We start from the raw sequence: 20,219 nt of genomic DNA on the forward strand, positions 1-20,219 counted from the left end.
TAAGGAGTCAGAGCCTAGCATAAAATTTTACTAATATGTAGCCTCATTGTTAGGCTATCGATTTACTTTGCCAGATATTGTTATTATCTGATCCTAGGGTCCTCGGTCTAAGCTAGGCCACTTATACATAATCCAATTACATAGGCTACAGACAACATCCACTATTAATCTAGTCTGAATTATTCTTACTTACTGCCTAGATTCTTATAGACATTGTATCATCTGAAAGGATTTCCCATATTAATAATAAGTTGTGTAGCATTTCTTTTAGTTAACACATTTAGTTAGAATTCAAAACAATTTTCGTTTTATGAAACTAGGTAGCAATCAACGCTGTATGAAACTAGGTAGGCTAGCAATCAACGAGCCAGGTTCCGGCTTAACACACAAATTATATAAATTCCAGAAGTTTAAAACTAAAACTTTTAACTGGAAGTTAATATTGAGTGCTTATATATCTTGCTATTTTTGATGTCTCCATAATCCTTGATACTAAAACGGAGAAAAAAGTTGAATTTTTTTCGGAGCCCTGGTAACAACGTGAACCATTCACTTTAGACCAAACAGAGAGTAATGGCTCCTTGGTCTTTTAACAGCCTGGTTGTAAACAAGAGGGCGGATGTGCACGTGCAATAGTCACTTCTCTTTCTTGCAGGTTCTTTTGACATGGGAAAAACTGGGTTCAGCTTTTCTAAAGGTAAGGGAAAGTGCCCTCTTATCTTTGCGTCCATTATATACTCCATCATGTGTTATAATGTTAATCATTACGACACAATACCTGGCCAAAAGACCAACTAAAAGAAAATTCTTTGATATTAATTTGGTCACCATGGAGCTCTGGTAGACCATGGAAGGTAACTCCTTGAGGACGAAACAGTGACTATGCTATAAAAAAATGCAGCTTACCTTTACTCATAAATACAGTAAATTTCAAATTGATTAAATTTCCAATTTTACCAGTTTTGGATGTTGTTTTCATCTATTCCAAAATAATTTGCAGCCTAAAACATTATTGTTTCTTCAGCTGCGGTTACAACCAACAGATTAACACCACTGCATGAAGGATGAATAAAAACTCAGCTTATTTTTACTTATGGAAGTCAGCTTATTTTTACTTATGGAAGTCACCACTGAGAATTAGCAAGCTTAAGAAGTGATAATTGTAAACTGACTCTTAATCAATGTGCAATAGCTACAATATCTAAAATCAGCATGCAGCTGTTTCCTGAGTCAGCTGTTTATGTCAGTACTTGCTGTTGTTTATTTAAATGTTGTTTACTTGCCAGAAAAAGTTAAGTGACATTTTTCTTAATGGGACACATATTGTTCAATAATACCATATCTGGCAAGGCTAGAAAGGGGGTGGAGTTTCAAAGTCACAGTGTTTGTTGCTTTTTAGATTTCCTGTAACTTTAAACCATAAAGATTCTACAAAAGTCCTATAATCACTGATACTTGAACACAGTAAAAACCCCTACATTATGCATTCAAGTTGCTTTTACAGCAAAAATTCAGGGTAGAATATCAATCATCCTTCTTAAAAACCTACCATGAAACCTTACTCATAACTGAAGTTATGACACTAAAATGAAGCAAAATTCACATGAAACTGGAGACACGATCTTAAATAATGAGAGAAAATGTTTCAAAGTTTGGGAAGTATCCAAGGAAAATAGTGCAGAACAAAATAGGAATGAATGCAATATAAGAGAGAGCAGTTTGCCTTTTGTGTATATGTACGACTATTTATAGCTATTTAAATCATCATATTTTCTTTGGGAGATTGAGTGATATACCACAGGTTTATTTATAGCCTTAATTCACTGTATTTTCTTTAAGAAATTGAGTGTTATAGGATTTGTGGTGGACTTGTGATGGGAAAAGGGGAGGAGAGTGATGAGTTTGTCCACAGAGTCCTGGGATACCAGGTGGTAGGGCCACCTAGACTGTGCTTTACTATACTAGACAGAATTTGAAGTGACTATGGTATTCAAATTAATTCTCTGAAAAATTCATGCTTCTTGATTTGATTCGACATGCTCTGTAGCATTCAAGGACTGTAAAAAGGTAGAAAAATTCAACCACAGGCTTTGGCCATTCCTACTTTATGGTTTTATATCGTGCTAAGAAGTGCTAATTTTATGGGAGATCTTTTGGTTTTGTGACAAGTAATTCAGCCATGTTAGGTGTACGATATAGGCTAACTTTAAAATGCTTGTAATGGGAGCACAGCCAGAATTTCTTTGAGTCAACAGGCTATTTTAACCTTAATAAAGATTTCCTTTCTATGACAGTAGCTCTGTAAACAGCTAGCATTCAATCCATGTCAACGTCAAAGCCATCAAAGTGTGACAGTCAATATGTCAGGTAACATCCAGTGACTTGTGTTTTCCTACCTGAAGTTCTCAGGCTCCTCACATCATACACAACACTCTTGCGAACTTTACTAGATCTGTTCAACCTACCCTAACTGTCAAAACATTTATTACCACTGACGCCAACTATCTTGCAACAATTTGAAATACAAACATAAATGTGTAAAAACTAGATCAATTATCATTATCACTTATGACGATGCAATTACAGTCCTGTTCATAAAGGAAAATGAGTAAATACTGTCGTTGTGATGCATAGTAACACGACCAACAATCCCCTCTTGATCTTCCAGATCTCTATGAACAAATTTCTGTGAGAAATTCTGGTTACTCCAGACATATCTGGTGTTATTATGTATCAAAATGTTTTTGTTTTGCAGATTTAATTTATATGATATAATTTGCACTTCATAGTCATATTCTACAGTAAATTTGGCAAAATTGTGTGTTTTCAGTAAGAGAAAAATTGAAATTCAATGAACAAAAGCTAGTTTAGTTGCCAAGTGTACAAGAACTAGTAAGTGGTTATTAATTATATATATAAAATAGTAATGAATAATCAGATAAGTTAAAAGTTTGGTAAGCCTGGCTCAATGTACGACAATTTGCATTTGGCCTACTGAACTTTTTTCTCTAGGACTATCAATTATTCAAACCTAACTTTGATGTAACAAGCAATATCAACAGAATCTTCCTGAACTGGAACGAAACTTGCACATTAAGCATAGCCTAGTATAACTGACTGAAAATGCGCAAATTTTTAACGTTACGTGATACACAAGATAATAAGATACAGTACAAGTATTTTAGTTAAATACGGTTCTTTTGATGCAGTATATTTTCTTGTTTTACAGATGTTTTTGTTGATAATAAAATGTGCTAGGGCATCAATGATGAAGCTTCAATTCCAAAATAAAAAAACAAACTGAAACACAGCTGGCCCCAAGGGTTTCAGATAAGGGACTGTGATGCTATACAACTATTCGGCTCCAAAAAGACATCATAACCAGCAGTATAACATATAATTTTATACTGAACAATCAAGGAAAAAAATTTCTAAGCCTATCAGTGGTCAGATAATATCTACAATTTCTCTAGGTGCATTTAATATCTACAATTTCTCTAAGTATGGCATACATGTGAGCCTGATGAAAAAAGGTAAAAAAAAAAAAAACTCCCAACACAAAAAAACGATGATTAATTAGGCACATTTACTAATCAGCCCACTATGCAAGTGGATCATCATGTTTAATCCAACAAACAGAAAATCTGCCACACATCACAAACAACAAGTTTATGTTTTTCAAACTTAAATACATGCACAAGGTTAAAAAAGTACAAAAGCCTGTGAGAGAGAGAGAGAGAGAGAGAGAGAGAGAGAGAGAGAGAGAGAGAGAGAGAGAGAGAGAGAGAGAGAGAGAGCACATTTTAGTGTGTGTGTGTGAGAGAGAGCACCAGCAAACTTTCGTTGCAGCTCTGCAAGCAGTACTTTCAGTGTTGTAAGCAATGTCAAATTTGTAGTGTTAGAAGGTAAAAACTGCCAGATAATATGTGTACTTCAAAAACATTAACATTGTTCAATCAAGTATCAGAACTTTCTAAAAAATATTTTTCATACAAACTTATTACTTATGTACCTAGCCCAAACTTCATTCCCAATACACTACAAAAAATATTAATTTCTGTGGTTCTAGGCAGCCAAGAACCTCACTATTTGAACAGTCTGAATATCAGTATACTGCACTCCATTTGTACTACTATACCCTCATATAAGTGTATGACCCTTAACATAAAGTCTCTCAAGAATACACGGCACAGGTACTGCAGTTACTGATAAAAAATACCTGTGTTTTAGATAACATAATAGTTTGGGAAAACTCACCATTCAGTATTAGTAAAACGTTGAAGATCCTGAAGGCCAACAGTGAGACGAGTTATGACCTGTGCTGGCACATCGGGAGCACGAGCAAGCGTGACTACTCTTACCACAGCAAGGGCATCGCGAAGTATAACAGCAAGGACAACACTCCATTCTAAGCACCCTGCTTCAAGTAAAACCTGATAGTAGAAAAGAGAAACTTTAATTAATGTGCCAAGGGAGAATATTTTCAACGTGTCCTTTGTCCACATCACTTATTTACAAACAAATGAGTATTACAGGTATTCATGTTAAGCTTCATTGCAAATATGGCCAACTGCATTACTTCACATACTTTTGTCATACAGTAACACAATTTTTTTCATAGCTTACAATAACACAGTCTACGGATGACGTGGTTGTGAACTCTCCAAAAGTTACAAATAAAGGAGAGAAAGGAGATGGGGTTTCAAATATTCAAGAGCAGGGTCTTTGGGGTGATAAGAGAACTGTACTGTGGCACAGTGAAGTAAATGTTTGATATAAGATAAATTATGATTGACTGAAGTACTGCTGCAGAGTAGAATACAGACTGATGTAAGGTAACAGGGTCATTAGGGACATTTATAGAATGAGTGGGAAATAGGTTAAAACCTGTTTCTATCTGTTTTGGGAAAATGTGAGCAAGATATTTTGGAAGAAAAAGGTTTGTCTGGGACTGCAAAGATGTCACTTCAAAAAAGAATTTTACAATGAAAAAAATGCCAGTAATGAAATTCTGATGCAAGAAAAATGACATTTTTATGATAAAATTATGTTTCATTATACTTACCAAAACACTGTAAAAGCTTTTATCTCTTTAAAATCGACACGTCCGAGATATAAATTTTCAAACTTTGTTTGGAACGCTGATACAATTGGCGGGAGACCCAACCCCACCGGATGCCGGTGGGGGTAGCGTGGCAGGAGACATACCCATAAACCCAGGTCAGTTTCATTCTCGGTATACACAATTAGTGAAAACCTGAGATAACGTCTCCCCCTGCGGGGAGGAGGAGGCCTTTACGTTACAGTGTTTTGGTAAGTATAATGAAACATCATTTTATCATAAAAATGTCATTTTCATTATAATGACTTACCAAAACACAGTAAAGGCTGATTCCACATTTAAGGTGGAAGGGCAGGGGATGAGGTACCAGTTATTGAAAGGTTACACACACACAAAAAAAAAAGAAAAGGAACAAACCCTAACCATGGGTATCTTAAGGATCCATACCAACAAAAGGGCAGGAGTCACCTTACCTGGCAGATGTGCTTTTGCAGGGAGGTACTGCCGCTGGTTGAAGCTCCATTACCTGCAGAGGCCTTGGGCGTAAGCACTGCTAGCCACTCTGCTCCATAACAACCCAAGCAGTCAGGGAAGTACACCGCTGACTGAGACAAGGGGTGACTTCCTTTTGCTCTTGCCCTGAGCAATTGGAAAGCAACCAGACTGAAAAAACGGGTCTCACCGCCTAACCTAAAAATAGTTAAATACATCCCCTTCCCTATACCCCTCGGCAGCTCAACTAGAATGGAGGGTACTCCAGGTGAACTGAGCACCCCGGCTTCCCATTAACTCAGCAACCATAAAACCACAGGGGAAGGAAAGATAAGGAACCTACCCCTAGTGTGTTCCCCTAAAACCAAGCCTGCTACCGATCACGGGACCTAACGCAAACAGGTCCTGATACGCAACTTCAACCTCCCTAAGGTAGTGAGACACAAACACCGACTTCGACCTCCAGAAGGTGCTCTGTGTGATCTGCGAAAGTGACTTATTATGACGAAAGGCCACTGAAGTTGCTATTGAGCGCACTTCGTGAATGTGAGACTTGACTAGGCGTCGTCCTCTTCGTTGATGTGCCTGTGCGCCTCTAAGATGAGTTCCTTGACGAAGAAAGCCAGGGCATTCTTGGATAAAGGTCTGGTTGGATCTTTCACTGAACACCACAGGTTAGAGGAACGTCCTCTGATGCTGGCCGTTCTGGCCAAGTAAGTTTTGATAGCTCTAACGGGGCAAAAGAAGCCTCCAATTCTTGAGGGCCAGCCACTTTCCGAGAGGTTCTGAATGGTAAGGACCGAGGCCACGGGTTGGAAGGAGACTGGTTCTTGGCCAGAAAACTCAAGGTGAACGAGCAAACAGCATTACCTTGTGAAAAACCCACTTCCTTGTCAATGGCTTGTATTTCACTAACCCTCTTTGCCGTTGCTAAAGTAACCAGAAAAAGGGATTTCTTAGTGAGGTCTCTAAGAGAAAGACCTTCTAAAGGTTCAGACCTTGGAGACATTAACCACCTCAAAACTACATCTAAATTCCAGGCAAGGGCAGGTTTTGGGGCCTTAGCTGTGTCTAAGGACTTGAGGAGGTCTGACAAGTCTCGGTTATTTGATAGGTCTAACCCCTATGGTAGAAGACGGAGGACAGCATAGCTCTGTAGCCCTTGATGGTTGATGGAATCAATTTTCTTGAATCCCTCAAGTAAATGAAAAATCGGCAAGTTGAGTTATAGACGTCAAAGAAGAGGAGATACTATTTTTTCTACACCAGTTCCTGAAGACTGTCCACTTGGATTGGTATAATTTGCTCGAGGAGTCCCTTCTGCACCTCGCAATAGCCTCTGCAGCCTTGCTTGAAAAACCTCGCGCTCTGATGAGCTTCCTGACAGTCTGAAGCCTGTCAGAGCGAGTGTGGACAATCCCTGGTGGAACTTCATTAGGTGGGGTTGACTGAGAAGCGACTTCTTTTGAGGGAGAAGCCTCGGGAAGTCTATCAGGAGATCTAGCAGGTCCGGGAACCACTCCTTCCTTGGCCAGAATGGGGCAACGAGGATCAGCTCGACCTGCTGATGGAATTTCACTTTGTTTATCACTTGCCTGATGAGCCCGAAAGGAGGGAAGGCATAGGCAAACAGGTTCGTCCAGTCTAGAAGCATGGCGTCCACCAAGTGAGTCAGTGGGTCTGGAACTGGTGAGCAGAACACTGGGAGACGATGGTTCTTGGAGGTAGCGAAGAGATCTATTATGGGAGTGCCCCACAGATTCCACAGATCTAGGCACACTTGCGGGTGCAGGGTCCACTCCGTAGGGAGAGTCTGGTTCCGGCGGCTGAGTTGGTCTGCCAGGGCGTTCAGTTTCCCTGTACAAACCGAGGAACAGGGCCACCCTGTTGCTGTCCGCCCACAGAAGAAGGTCCCTCGCAGCTTTGAACAGGGCGAAGGAATGGGTACCTCCCTGTTTCCGGATGTAGGCTAGAGCCGTCGAGTTGTCGGCGTGAACAGCGACTGCTTGGCCTGAGACGGTCGAAAATTCCTGGAGAGCGAGGTGAATGGCCAACAGTTCCTTGACATTGATGTGGAGCTTCTTCTGTTCGTCCGACCAAACTCCTGACGTCCTGAGGTTGGCTAGATGTGCTCCCCACCCAACATTGGACGCGTCTGAGAACATCTGCAGGGATGGTTGTCTTGGGAGGAGATCCAGACCCTCCGAAAGCCTTTCCGGCGACCTCCACCAGAAAAGATGCCCCTTGACGTCAGGGGGAATGTTGAAGACGTGGAGTCCGTTTGGGTCCTTCTGTCCCAAGAGTCCCTGAGGAAAAACTGTAAGGGTCTCATGTGCAGACGGCCTAACCTTACAAATTGCTCCGCTGAAAATATTTCAAAACTGATAAAAGCTACAACCATGAGTTATTTTTTGTTGTATTCTACATGAAACTGCGCACATTTTCATATATAAAACTTTATGTAACGACTAATATAAAATGGTGCAAACATTACGACAAAGTAATGAAAGAATTTCTGAGATGTTCGGCAGTGTTACCGCGCGGACGTAAGGAAAAATTTTTTTTTAAATTCACCATAAATCAAAATATTGTGCTAGAGACTTACAATTTGTTGCAAAATGAAGGTAAATGATTGAATATTACTAGAATGTAAGAGTTTTAGCTTACAATTGCGTTTTTCGACCACTTCAGTCGAGTCAAAGTTGACCGAAGGTTGAAATTTTGGCACATTGTGATTTATATGAAAATATTTCAAAACTGATAGAAGCTACAACCATGAGTTACTTTTTGTTGTATTTTACATGAAATTGCGCACATTTTCATATATAAAACTTTATGTAACGACTAATATAAAACAGTGCAAACATTCCAACAAAGTGACAAAAGAATTTCTGAGATGTTCGGCAGTGTTACCGTGTGCGGACGTAAGGAAAAAGTTTTTCTTAAAAATTCACCATAAATCGAAATATTGTGCTAGAGACTTCCAATTTGTTGTAAAATGAAGGTAAATGATTGAATATTACTAGAATGTAAGAGTTTTAGCTTACAATTGCGTTTTTCGACCATTTCGGTCGAGTCAAAGTTGACTGAAGGTTGAAATTTTGGTACTTATCGTGATTTATATGAAAATATTTCCAAACTGATAAAAGCTACAACCATGGGTTGTTTTTTGTTGTATTTTACATGAAATTGCACACATTTTCATATATAAAACTTTATGTAACTGCTAATAAAAAACGGTGCAAAAATTACGACAAAATGACGAAGGAATTTCTGAAATTTTCGGCAGAGTTACCGCGCGGACGTAAGGAAAAAGTTTTTTAAAAATTCACCATAAATCAAAACATTGTGCTAGAGACTTCCAATTTGTTGCAAAATGAAGGTAAATGATTGAATATTACTAGAATGTAAGAGTTTTAGCTTACAATTGCGTTTTTCAACCATTTCAGTCGAGTCAAAGTTGACCGAAGGTGTAAATTTTTTGTAGTCAACGTACGGTACGTCTGCTCGTCACCCGACAGACAATTTTAGTCGACTTAAGATACGTCCAGTCGGCGTTTAAGGGTTAAATAACTATGTTAAACCTTCTAGGGTTTAGGTTAGTTTTGATACCTGCACATGGCTGTATTACTTATACACTGCTAGTCCTTTTGTAATGACCAAGTGAAATTTTTAATTCCAATTGTCATGCCATTCAGACTAACTGCTATGAACTAATTTGTTTGACTAACCCAAACTACTGTTTTGTATAGCTTGGGGTAATGATTCTAGTTTAATCTATTCCAGACTCACACATGGTCATCTGATGTCAACTCCGCACACAAACCCAATAACTTGTGAAAGATGTAACACCCCAATAACAATCAAACATATCTTGATTGACTGTCCCAGATGGCATCATGAAAGAAATACTTATTTACAAAATAAATCAATAAAGGATATTCTAGCAGAACGTAATAACTTATCAATTAATAATATCATTCTCTTCTTAAACAAAATTAAATTGATAAGTAAAATATAATCTTCCCCCTTTTTTCCCTCCTTTTTTTTTTCCTCTTGATTTTTTTTTTCTTAATTCCCCACCTTTTTTTATTATTTATTTATTTAACTACTTAATTTTTTATGTACTCTTTCCCCCTCTTTTTTTTCCCAGCCCGAGAAGAACCCTAAAAGAGTTCAGAGGTCTGGTAAACAAATCATTTATAACTAACTAACTACATTAAGCTAAGAATAGAGGATTTCTCAGAAGGTTCTTGCTTAACCTATTCTAGGCTTATTCATAACTTGAAAGATATAAACTTTACAGAAAATAATTCTCTTTTATGTTTTTTCTGTTTTACGTGGCTGAGACTACCTTTTCATCTGATATTCGGCCATCACTGTTTTAGGCTAATAGTAGGATATTTCTTATAGGGGGTTCCTACTTAACCCTTTAACGCCGAAGCCATATTTACAAAAACGTCTCCCGTATGCCGGCAGCGTTCAGTGAGTTAGCGCTGAAGCTGAAAAAAAGTTTTTTTCAAAAAATCACTGCACGCTTAGTTTTTAGGATTAAGAGTTCATTTTTGGCTCATTTTTTTGTCATTGCCTGAAGTTTAGTATGCAACCATCAAAAATGCAAAAAATATCATTATCATATATAAATATTGGAATATATGACAGCGAAAAAATAAAAATCGTATATAATTGTATACAAATTGCTCTGTAAGCACAACGGTTAAAGCTAATGAGTTAATTTTTTTTAGTTGTATTGTACACTAAATTGCGATGATTTTGGTATGTAACAAATTTTAAAACGATCAAAGCAACACAGAGAAAATATTATCACAAAATGATGCATGAATGAGTAACGCACAGACGTAAGAAAATGTTTTTTTCAAAAATTCACCATAAATCGAAATATTGTGCTAGAGACTTCCCGTTTGTTGAGAAATGAAGCTAATTGATTGAATATTACTAGACTGTAAGTGTTTTAGCTTACAATTGCAGTTTTTACCATTTCGGTCGAGTTAAAGTTGACCGAAAGTCGAATTTTTTCTATTTATCGTGATTTATATGAAAATATTTCAAAATTAATAAAAGCTACAACCATGAGTTATTTTTTGTTGTACATAAAACTGCACACATTTTCATATACAAAACTTTATGTAACGACTAATAAAACGGTGCAAATATTACGACAACGAGACGAAAGAATTTCTGAGATGTTTGGCCGAGTTACAGCGCATAGAGACATAAGGAAAATGTTTTTTTAAAATTCACCATAAATTGAAATATTGTACTAGAGACTTCCAATTTATTGCCAAATGAAGGTAAACGATTGAATATTACTAGAATGTAAGAGTTTTAGCTTACAATTGCGTTTTTTACCATTTCGGTCGAGTTAAAGTTGACCGAAGGTTGAAATTTTGGCAGTTATCGTGATTTATGTGAAAATATTTCAAAACTGATAAAAGCTACAACCATGAGCTATTTTCTTTTGTATTCTACATGAAATTGCGCACATTTTCATATATAAAAGTTTATGTAACAACTAATGTAAAATGATGCAAACATTACGACAACATGATGAAAGAATTTCTGAGATGTTCGGCCAAGTTACCGCATGCACACATAAGGAAAAAATTGTTTTTTTCAGAAATTCACCATAAATCGAAATATTGTGCTAGAGACTTCCAGTTTGTTGCAAAATGAAGGTACATGATTGAATATTACTAGAATGTAAGAGTTTTAGCTTATAATTGCGTTTTTTGACCATTTCGCTCTAGTTAAACTTGACCGAAGCTTGAAATTTTGGCAGTTATCGTGATTTATATGAAAATATTTCAAAACTGATAAAAGCTACAACCATGAGTTATTTTCTGTTGTATTCTACATGAAATTGCACACATTTCCATATATAAAACTTTATGTAACGATTAATATAAAACAGTGCAAACATTACGACAAAAATGAAGAAAAATTTATGAAATTTTCGGCTGTTACTGGACGTAAGAAAAAGTTTTTCAAAAATTCACCATAAATCGAAATATTGTGCTAGAGACTTCCAATTGGTTGCAAAATGAAGATAAATGATTGAATATTACTAGAATGTAAGAGTTTTAGCTTACAATTGCATTTTTTTACCATTTCGGTCGAGTCAAAGTTGACCGAAGGTTGAAATTTTGGCAGTTATTGTGGTTTATATGGAAATATTTCAAAACTGATAAAAGCTACAACCATGGGTTGTATTTTGCTGTATTGTACATGAAATTGCGCACATTTTCATATATAAAACTTTATGTGACGGCTAATATAGAACAGTGAAAAATTACGACAAAATGACGAAAAGAATTTATGAAATTTTCGGCTGAGTTACTGCCTGTGCGTAAGAAAAAGTTTTTTCAAAACTCACCATAAATCGAAATATTGTGCTAGAGACTTCCAATTTGTTGCAAAATGAAGGTACATGCTTGAATATTACTAGAATGTAAGAGTTTTAGCTTACAATTGCGTTTTTTCGACCATTTCGGTCGAGTCAAAGTTGACCGGTTGACATTTTTTGTAGTCGACGTGCGGTGCGTCCACTTGGCACCCAACAGACAATTTTAGTCGACGCGTATGATATGTCCAATAGGCGTTTAAGGGTTAATATGGTTAGGCTACTGCCTGTTCTGGATTTATATCAACTTTAAGCATATAGGCTACACAAGACCCTACTAGCATGTAACCTTACAGATATGTTACCAAGTCGTAACAAACTAGGTTATTTTATTTAGGCTAGGATACTGTTTATGTATAACCCTAGGCTTATTTGTTCTTTCTTAATCTGGTATAGGGTATTGTCTAATCCAGATTATTATAACCTTATAATTATTCAACTATTTGTCTAACCCAGTTTGTTGTTTATATCCAATCCTAGGCTATTTGGTTTACTATATAAAACAGTAATCACTATTGTGTAACCTTATAACCAAGTTATAACTTACTCTAATCTAGGCTACTGCCTAATCTGGATTATTTTATTCACACTTAAGTGTATGGGTTACATAAACAAAACACAATTAGCCTACCTTAGTATTAGTCTACCTTGGTATGTAGCCTTAAGGCTAGGTTACATCTCATCTAGCACAGATTATGATTTCATCTAATCCTAATTACATGGTCTAGGCTAAGAATTTAGTCCAGAAATGGGATGTTTCATGAAAAGTTACCACTTAACTTGATATAAGGTAATGCCTAAGCTAGTCGTCGATTTGGCTCATGCTAAAGTGCACTGGCTTATATAAAAGGGAAAAAATTTTCTAATCCTCTTGTTCTCGTTCTAAGCTTGGCCACTTAGGATACGTAATCCAAGGATGTACTGTACATAGACTACAGACAACATCCACTATTAATCTAGTCTGAATTATTTTCACTTACTGCCTAGATTATTGTAGACATCGTATAATCTGAAAGGATTTTCCATATTAATAGTAAGTTGTGGAACATTTCTTTTAGTTAAAACATTTAGTTAGAACTTAAAACAATTTTCATTTTACGAAGCTAGGTAACAATCAACACTTTACGAGGCTAGGTAGGCTAGCGATCAACGAGCTGGGTTCTGGCTTTAATACACAAATTATATAAATTCTAAAGTTTAAAACTAAAACTTTTAACTGTTTGTTAATATTGAGCACTTATCCTGCTATTTTTGATGTTTCCATAATCTTTGATACTAAAACGGAGAAAGAAGTCGAATTTTTTCGGAGCGCTGGTAACGACACAAACCGTTCGCTTTGGACCAAACAGAGGTAATGGTTCCTTGGTCTTTTAACGGCCCAGTTGTAAACAAGAGGGTGGATGCGCATGCGCAATAGTCACTTCTCTTTCTTGCAGGTTAATTGACGTTGGAAAAACTGGGTTCAGCTTCGCTGAAGATAAGGGAAAGTGCCCTCTTATCTTTGAGTCCATTATATACTCCATCATGTGTTATAATGTTAATCATTACGACACAATACCTGGCCAAAAGACCAACTAGAAGAGAATTCTTTGATATTAGTTTGGTCACCATGGAGCTCTGGTAGACCATGGAAGGTAACTCCTTTGAGGACGAAACGGCGACTACGCTATCAAAAAATGTTATTAGACTACTGAAGCAGACGAAGGACTGCCCAGCCTTCCCCACTCCACTTTCCTGACTCTCCCACCCCCTACACCCCCCAATACTGAACCATTCAAAAGCAATACACAAAATGATGTTTAAGTGATGTTGATGCTTTTATGACAATAACAGTCGCAAAAACTCCCAAGCAGACAAGGGCTCTCCCAACCCTCCCAACTCAGCTCCCCCCCAACAAAAATTGCTTACCCAAGCCTAACACCCCTACAATGCCCCTTTCTCACTGTTTTTATGACTGTAAGTAGTGTTACCACTGGCTCTTTCTGCCCATGCAGCTTTGCCAACCATCCGGGTAGTTTTAAATTTTCTATGTATTGTATATAATATATATACTGTGGTGCTAGATACCCTCTGGACATTGTTGAGCTCCAGATGAAAATGGATCAATGAAGGACTTCTGCTGAAGTACAGCATGACCTGCTCAACACCAAGAATTTTATAAGAGTAACCTACCTGCATCAAATATCTTAACTGTACTTCGGCATGAGGTGGTGGTCTTGGAGTGGCTTGGTGAGGGGGGTCAGGTGGTCGAGAAAGCAGATCTCTTGTTGGATCACCGCCCTCTGGAGACCAATCTCCCCCTATGCTGGATGTGTCATCTCCATAAACTGTTCCTTCTTCACTCATCATACTGATAACATCACCTAAAAGGAGAATTAGTCTTGAAAAAATAAGATTACATTTCTAAAGTATGATATAATGGTTATGAATATTGAAATGTAATCTTTTTCAGTTGATGACTAAACTCCTACAATTAGCACTGTAAACAATCTAAAACTTTATTCAAAAGATGTGAAAATGCTGATAGAGTTAACCCCCCCGCGGATAGCTAAAATCTGTGAATACTTAGAGCACCTCTAAAAACACTTAGAACTGCCTGTTTTGATAGTTTAAACACAAAAAAATTTAAAAAATGCTTATACCTGGGTATTTTAATACTTTTATCACAAAAAGTGCATTTAGTCATGAAAATATGAAAATACAGTACTGTAATTAGTGAATATTTCACAGTGAAAAATACCATGAATAATGGGTAGATACGTTCCACAGAGAAATCTGCGAATATGTGAGTCTGCGAATAGTGAGACCGCGAATACAGGGGCTTACTGTATGCCATATAAATTTCCATGTCAAGATATCTAAGAATAAATCAAATGCAGAGCAAATTGCATGAGCATGTATCATACTGCATTTTTCACACTTGAGCTACTCTTCATAATACTTTGGATGCATTACTGTAACACTTCAAGCATTGTTGCTAACTTCCAGATATAAAAAGCAAACACACAAAAAATAAAATCAAATGTACAAGATCAAGGTAATTCTGTAAAACTCGTATGTATTTAAATCCACCCTATCAGAACTGATATATCCATTAAAATCTTCAGTGTCCAGAAGTTCATGAATTATTTTTTATACTCAAATCTTGATTACCTTAGATTTTACTGCACTTCCATGCATGCAGAAAAGAAGCAATGAAGCTGGGTGGCCTAAAGCAGCCCATTGAGTTTCATTAATCTTTTGTGTAATTACATCATTTTAGTATGTGCTAGCAAAAAATGTTATTTTCATGATAAAATTAAGTTTCATATATACTTACCAAGTAATTACATAGCTATAGTTTGAACTCACACAGCAGCCTTTACTGTATTTAAAAAATTGTGGGAGCACTTCAATAGTTTAGTGTAGGTGACAAGCCCTGCCTGACAAGCCCCGCCCGACAAGCCCCGCCCACCAACAGGAGTACTGGAAATGACTTAGCAGAAAACCTCATTCTGTTTGTGCCCATTTGTCCATGAAAGGTGAGGAAGAAGGGCTCCAATCCGTAATAACTTGATAAGTATATATAAAACGTAATTTTATCATGAAAAATGACATATTTACAATAAAATAAAATTTTATATATACTTACCTAGTAATTATATAGCTATTAGTTTCACTTATCGGCAGCTTAAAATTTTGAAATTCACGGGTCACGCTCATATGTTTTGGGGTAGGTGATGTGCCCCACCCACTTTCGGGGGGAAAGAGAGGAACAACCTAGCTAAAGACCTCATGCTAGGGGAGGGAGGGCGGCCTACGACCATGTAATTACTGGGTAAGTATATATAAAACTATTTTATTATAAAAAAACTATTTTATTATAAAAATGTCATTTTTATATAAGTAACTTACCCAGCAATTACATAGTTGATTCCCAGATTGAGAGGAGGTGGGAAGGCTTGGACATGTCTACCCCAAAACATTATTAATGATAATGAATTTGAGAATAGAAAAACTGCTAACATTGAAGCAATGTTTATTGTTCCTTACCTGATAAGATAGCTGCTACAGGTGGATACTGCCTCTAGTTGGCGCTCATCTTATCTTGTAGAGGCGAGGCGTATAGCCTGAAGCTCCTACTACTATAGTGGGTGCTTTGCAGCAATGGACCAATTCTGATGGCTACCAATGAATAAGGATGCCCCTGCCCAGGGTGCAGTACCAGACACAATAACCAGTGTAAAAGTACAGTCACCAAAACCACCATAACAATATTAAAACACCAACACCCAACCGTTAAAAAGAAAAGACTGGATGGAGGTTACTCCAAGTACACAGTACTCCCAGGCTCCCCTAAGACTCAACACCCTATGCAAGGCAAAGATGTAAAGGAAGGGCGTTGTCTGCTACGTTTCCTCACCCAACACCACACCAACTGTGTAAAACAGACCCAAGGTAAGGCAATTTTCATATACTGTTTCTATATCCCTTAAGTAATGGAAAGCGAAAACCGATTTACATTTCCAGAAGGTTGATTGTAAAATAGAAGCAAGGGATAAATTTCACTTAAAGGCTAAGGAGGTAGCAACTGCCCGGATCTCATGAGCTTTTACCTTACATGAAGAAAAAGACTCCTCTCCAAACAGAGTGGGCTTCTGAAATAAGGTCCCTGAGAAAGAATGCTGGGGCATTCTTGGACAGAGGTCGTGAGGGATTTCTCACAGAACACCAAAGGCTGCTGAAAGTACCCCAAAATGCATTCGCCCAGTGGAGATAATATTTAAGGGCCCTCACAGGACAGAGTTCCCTCCTCTTCAATTGGACCTATAACTTCAGATAGGCTCTTAATCGTAAAAGAGCGAGGCCATGGTTTCTATGGCGTTTCGTTCTTAGCTAGAAAATTTAATGAAAAAGAACAAACTGCATTTCCTTGAGGAAAGCCAATCCTTTAGTCAAGAGTATGTATCTCACTGGCCCTTTTTGCTGTTGCCACTCTGTTGGGAGAACTTGTTTCTGGGGGATTAATTCATCCGCTAGAACACTGGGTTTCCCTTGTATGAAGCGGGTCACTACTTTGGTGTAGTTCTGGTCCAACCAGAGGAGATGGTCCCTTGCTGTCTCATACAGGGAGAAAGAGTGTGTCCCTCCCTGTTGATGTAGGACAGTGCAGTCGTGTTGTCTGAATGCACTGCCACTGTCTTGCTGTGTACCTCTGAAGCAAAGAATTGAAGGCCTAGGTGTATCGCCTTTAGCTCCTTTACGTTTATGTGCCAAGATCTCTGTTCTTGGGACCATGTTCCTGAGATCTCTTTGCTTCCCAGGAGAGCTCCCCAACCTAGATCTGAACTGTCTGAGAAGAACTCTAGGTTGGGGCTCAGAGGGTGAAGAGATTTCCCTTCCACCAACCTTCTCTGGCAATTCCACCAGTGTAGATCCTCTTTTATTTACCTTGTTATAGGAAAAACCAACGAGTCCGGGAACTTCTTCCTGTTCCAGCTGGCTCTAAGAAAATACTGAAGAGGCCTCATATGTAGCCTCCCCAGAGAAACTAACTGCTCCATGGATGAGAGGGTGCCCAAAAGGCTCCATCTGTTGGCTGAGCTAGAGTTGAGATTCAATATCTTTTCTACTGTCTTCCAGCAAGCTTCCACTCTTTTCGGGACTGGGAAAGCCCAAACACTCTGAGAATTTATCCTCATCCCCAAATACTGAATCTCCTGAGATGGAGTCATTTGCAACCTGTCTGGATTTATGAGAAGACCCAATTCCTGAGCCAGGAGAAGAGTTCTTGAAAGGTCCTCCGTACATTATTCTTTCGATTGTGAGCATATTAACCAATTGTCGAGGTACAGAGATATTCTGATCCCCATCAGAAGAAGCCACTTTGTGAGGGGAGCCAGCACTCTGGTGAGCACTTGGGGAGCCAATGACAAGCTGAAACACAGGACCCGAAACTGGAACACCTTGTCATTGAAAAAAAACCTGAGGCACTTTCTCAAAGCATGATGAATTGGTATGTGAGTACGCGCCCTGGACGTTGATGGACGCTATCCATTCCCCCTGCAAATGGAAGCAAGGACTGACTGGTTCATCTCCATCTTGAAGGTTGTCTTGCACAAAGATATTCAGGACGTTGACATCTAGCACAGGCCTCCAGCCTCCTGATGACTTGGGGACTGCAAAATGTCAGTTGTAAAATCCCAGAGTAAATGTCCTTTACCATTTCTATTGCCTCTTTTAGCATGAGAGACTCGACCTCTTGCGAGAGGGCTACAAACCTCTTTGAGCCTGGCAAGTAGGCTGTCAATGCAACACGTCTGTTGACTAAAGGAGGTTTGTTTACAAACGGAATGGTGTAGTCCTCCTTCAGGACACATACTATCCAGGGTTCTGCTCCCTTCTGCTCCCAAAGAGGAGTATTGCTCCTACTTGAGTATGGAGGACTAAGTCCTCATTTCTTGGAGGAGGACTTAGAAGAGGATTTTTTTTACTGAACACTGATTAAAACGGGGGCTGGATCTCAGTCTAGAGTACTGTCAAAATCTGCCACTCTGAAAGGGCTGTGTCTGAAGAGTAAACGTCGTTGGCTATTTAGGACGTCTAGCAGACCGAGACAGGAGGTCCTGCATACTCTTCTTTTGAAGATCAATAGCAATATTTAGCACTGTCGCCTAAGGAGAAAGATGAGTCCTGTCTCAGGGTGAGACAGAAGAGCTGACCTCTGAGAAGGTGTTACTCCCTGGATATAAGGAACACCACAGTTGCCTTATACCCCTAGTGTAGAGACCAGCTAACTCCTGGGAACCGTCTCTAATACCACTATCGATACAGGAGAGAATTCCTAACCAGTCGGATGAGGAATCTTGAGGAAGAGACGTGCAGTCCATGATCTTGCGAGCAAGTGCACCTACAGCCCAGTCTAGAAAGCTCATAACCTCAAAGACTTTAAAAATGTTCTTCAGCAGATGTGCTAACTCAGAAGCCAAAAACATAATCTTGGCCGAAGTAAATGACGATCTCCTCGCCAAATCTATAAGCTCTGAGAAATCCCATTGGGAGGAGGCAGAAACTCCCAGAGATGGAGCTTCCCCTGTAGCATAAAAGCGGTAGCTTATTTGTGAGAGTCTTGAAGGAGGAAAACTGATAGTCACTTCGCCTTGGCCTCTCTTCTCTGCTAGCCACTCTTTGATGTCACTCAGCTCTATCTTCGCTGAAGAAGAGAGGACTAACTTAGGCAACTTGGAAGAACCAGCAGTGGGAGCTTCCATAAAGAACATCGAAGCAGGAGAGGTGTGAAGACCTGAAGAAAAGAAGCTGGGAAAAGTAGCCAACAAAAACCTCAGCAAGGAGGCACACGCCATAGAAGGGGTGTCACTCATCGTCTCCTGATCAGCTACGATTTCTTCCTCAGACGATACTGGCAACAAGAATAACTCTGCAGGCGCCTTGGCAGATGGAAGAGCTTTCTTAAGTAAACTCAAAAAAACTCAAATAGACTCGAGTTTAAAAATAGGATCAATGACTGCAAATAAATAAAATTAGGCGAAATTGAACATAAATAAAAAATAAATAAATGTTGAATGGAAAGAAGAAGTTTCCACAGGATGAGCACCTGAAGCAGTAAATAAAAATAAATAAATAAATAAAAATAGATAAAAATAAATAAATAAATAAATAAATAAATAAAAATGAATAAATAAATAAAAATAAATAAATGTTTGAATGGAAAGAAGATGAGTGCAGAGTTATTCTTGTTGCCAGTATCGCTGAGGAAGAAATCGAGCTGATCAGGAGACGATGAGTGACACCCCTTCTATGGGTTTTGCTGGCTACTTTTCCCAGCTTGACACAAAAATGGGTACTCTTCTTCAGCGAAGATAGAGCTGAGTGACATCAAAGAGAAGGAACACGAGAGGCCAAGGAGTTCAGGTGCCTCCTTCAAGACTCGTCGCTAACTGGGAGCTTGCCAGGTGCCTCTCTGGGAGTGTCACTAACTGGGAGCTCAGGTGGCTGCCACGTGCGCTAACTGGGAGCTTGGTAACTGGGAGCTAACTGGGAGCTAGGGTGGCTGCTGTACGTTGGTAACTGGGAGCTCGGGCGGCTGCCGTACGTCGTTAACTGGGAGCTCGGGCGCCTGGTGTACGTCACTAACTGGGAGCTCCGGCGCTCGAGTGCTGAATGACACTGAAGATACTGGGCACTCGACTACTGGAGGAAGTTCCAATACTTCAGGGACTCGGACTCTAAACGATGATCCTTGGC

General features: G+C 38.7%; 1 protein-coding gene across 8 annotated transcripts in view; it reads right to left on the reverse strand.

The window, feature by feature from the left end:
• Rich (Guanine nucleotide exchange factor subunit Rich) overlaps positions 1-20,219 on the reverse strand; it is a 256,565-nt gene that overhangs the window by 9,256 nt on the left and 227,090 nt on the right. For all 8 annotated transcript variants that reach the window (XM_067108968.1, XM_067108971.1, XM_067108969.1 and 5 more), the window contains 2 exons: positions 14,148-14,338; positions 4,258-4,433 (listed from right to left, as the gene is read on the reverse strand). In XM_067108968.1, coding sequence (XP_066965069.1) covers positions 4,258-4,433; positions 14,148-14,338 — 367 coding nt within the window. The remainder of the gene's footprint in view (positions 1-4,257; positions 4,434-14,147; positions 14,339-20,219) is intronic.

This window comes from Macrobrachium rosenbergii, chromosome 9, assembly GCF_040412425.1.
Source record: "Macrobrachium rosenbergii isolate ZJJX-2024 chromosome 9, ASM4041242v1, whole genome shotgun sequence".
NCBI lineage: Eukaryota > Metazoa > Arthropoda > Malacostraca > Decapoda > Palaemonidae > Macrobrachium > Macrobrachium rosenbergii.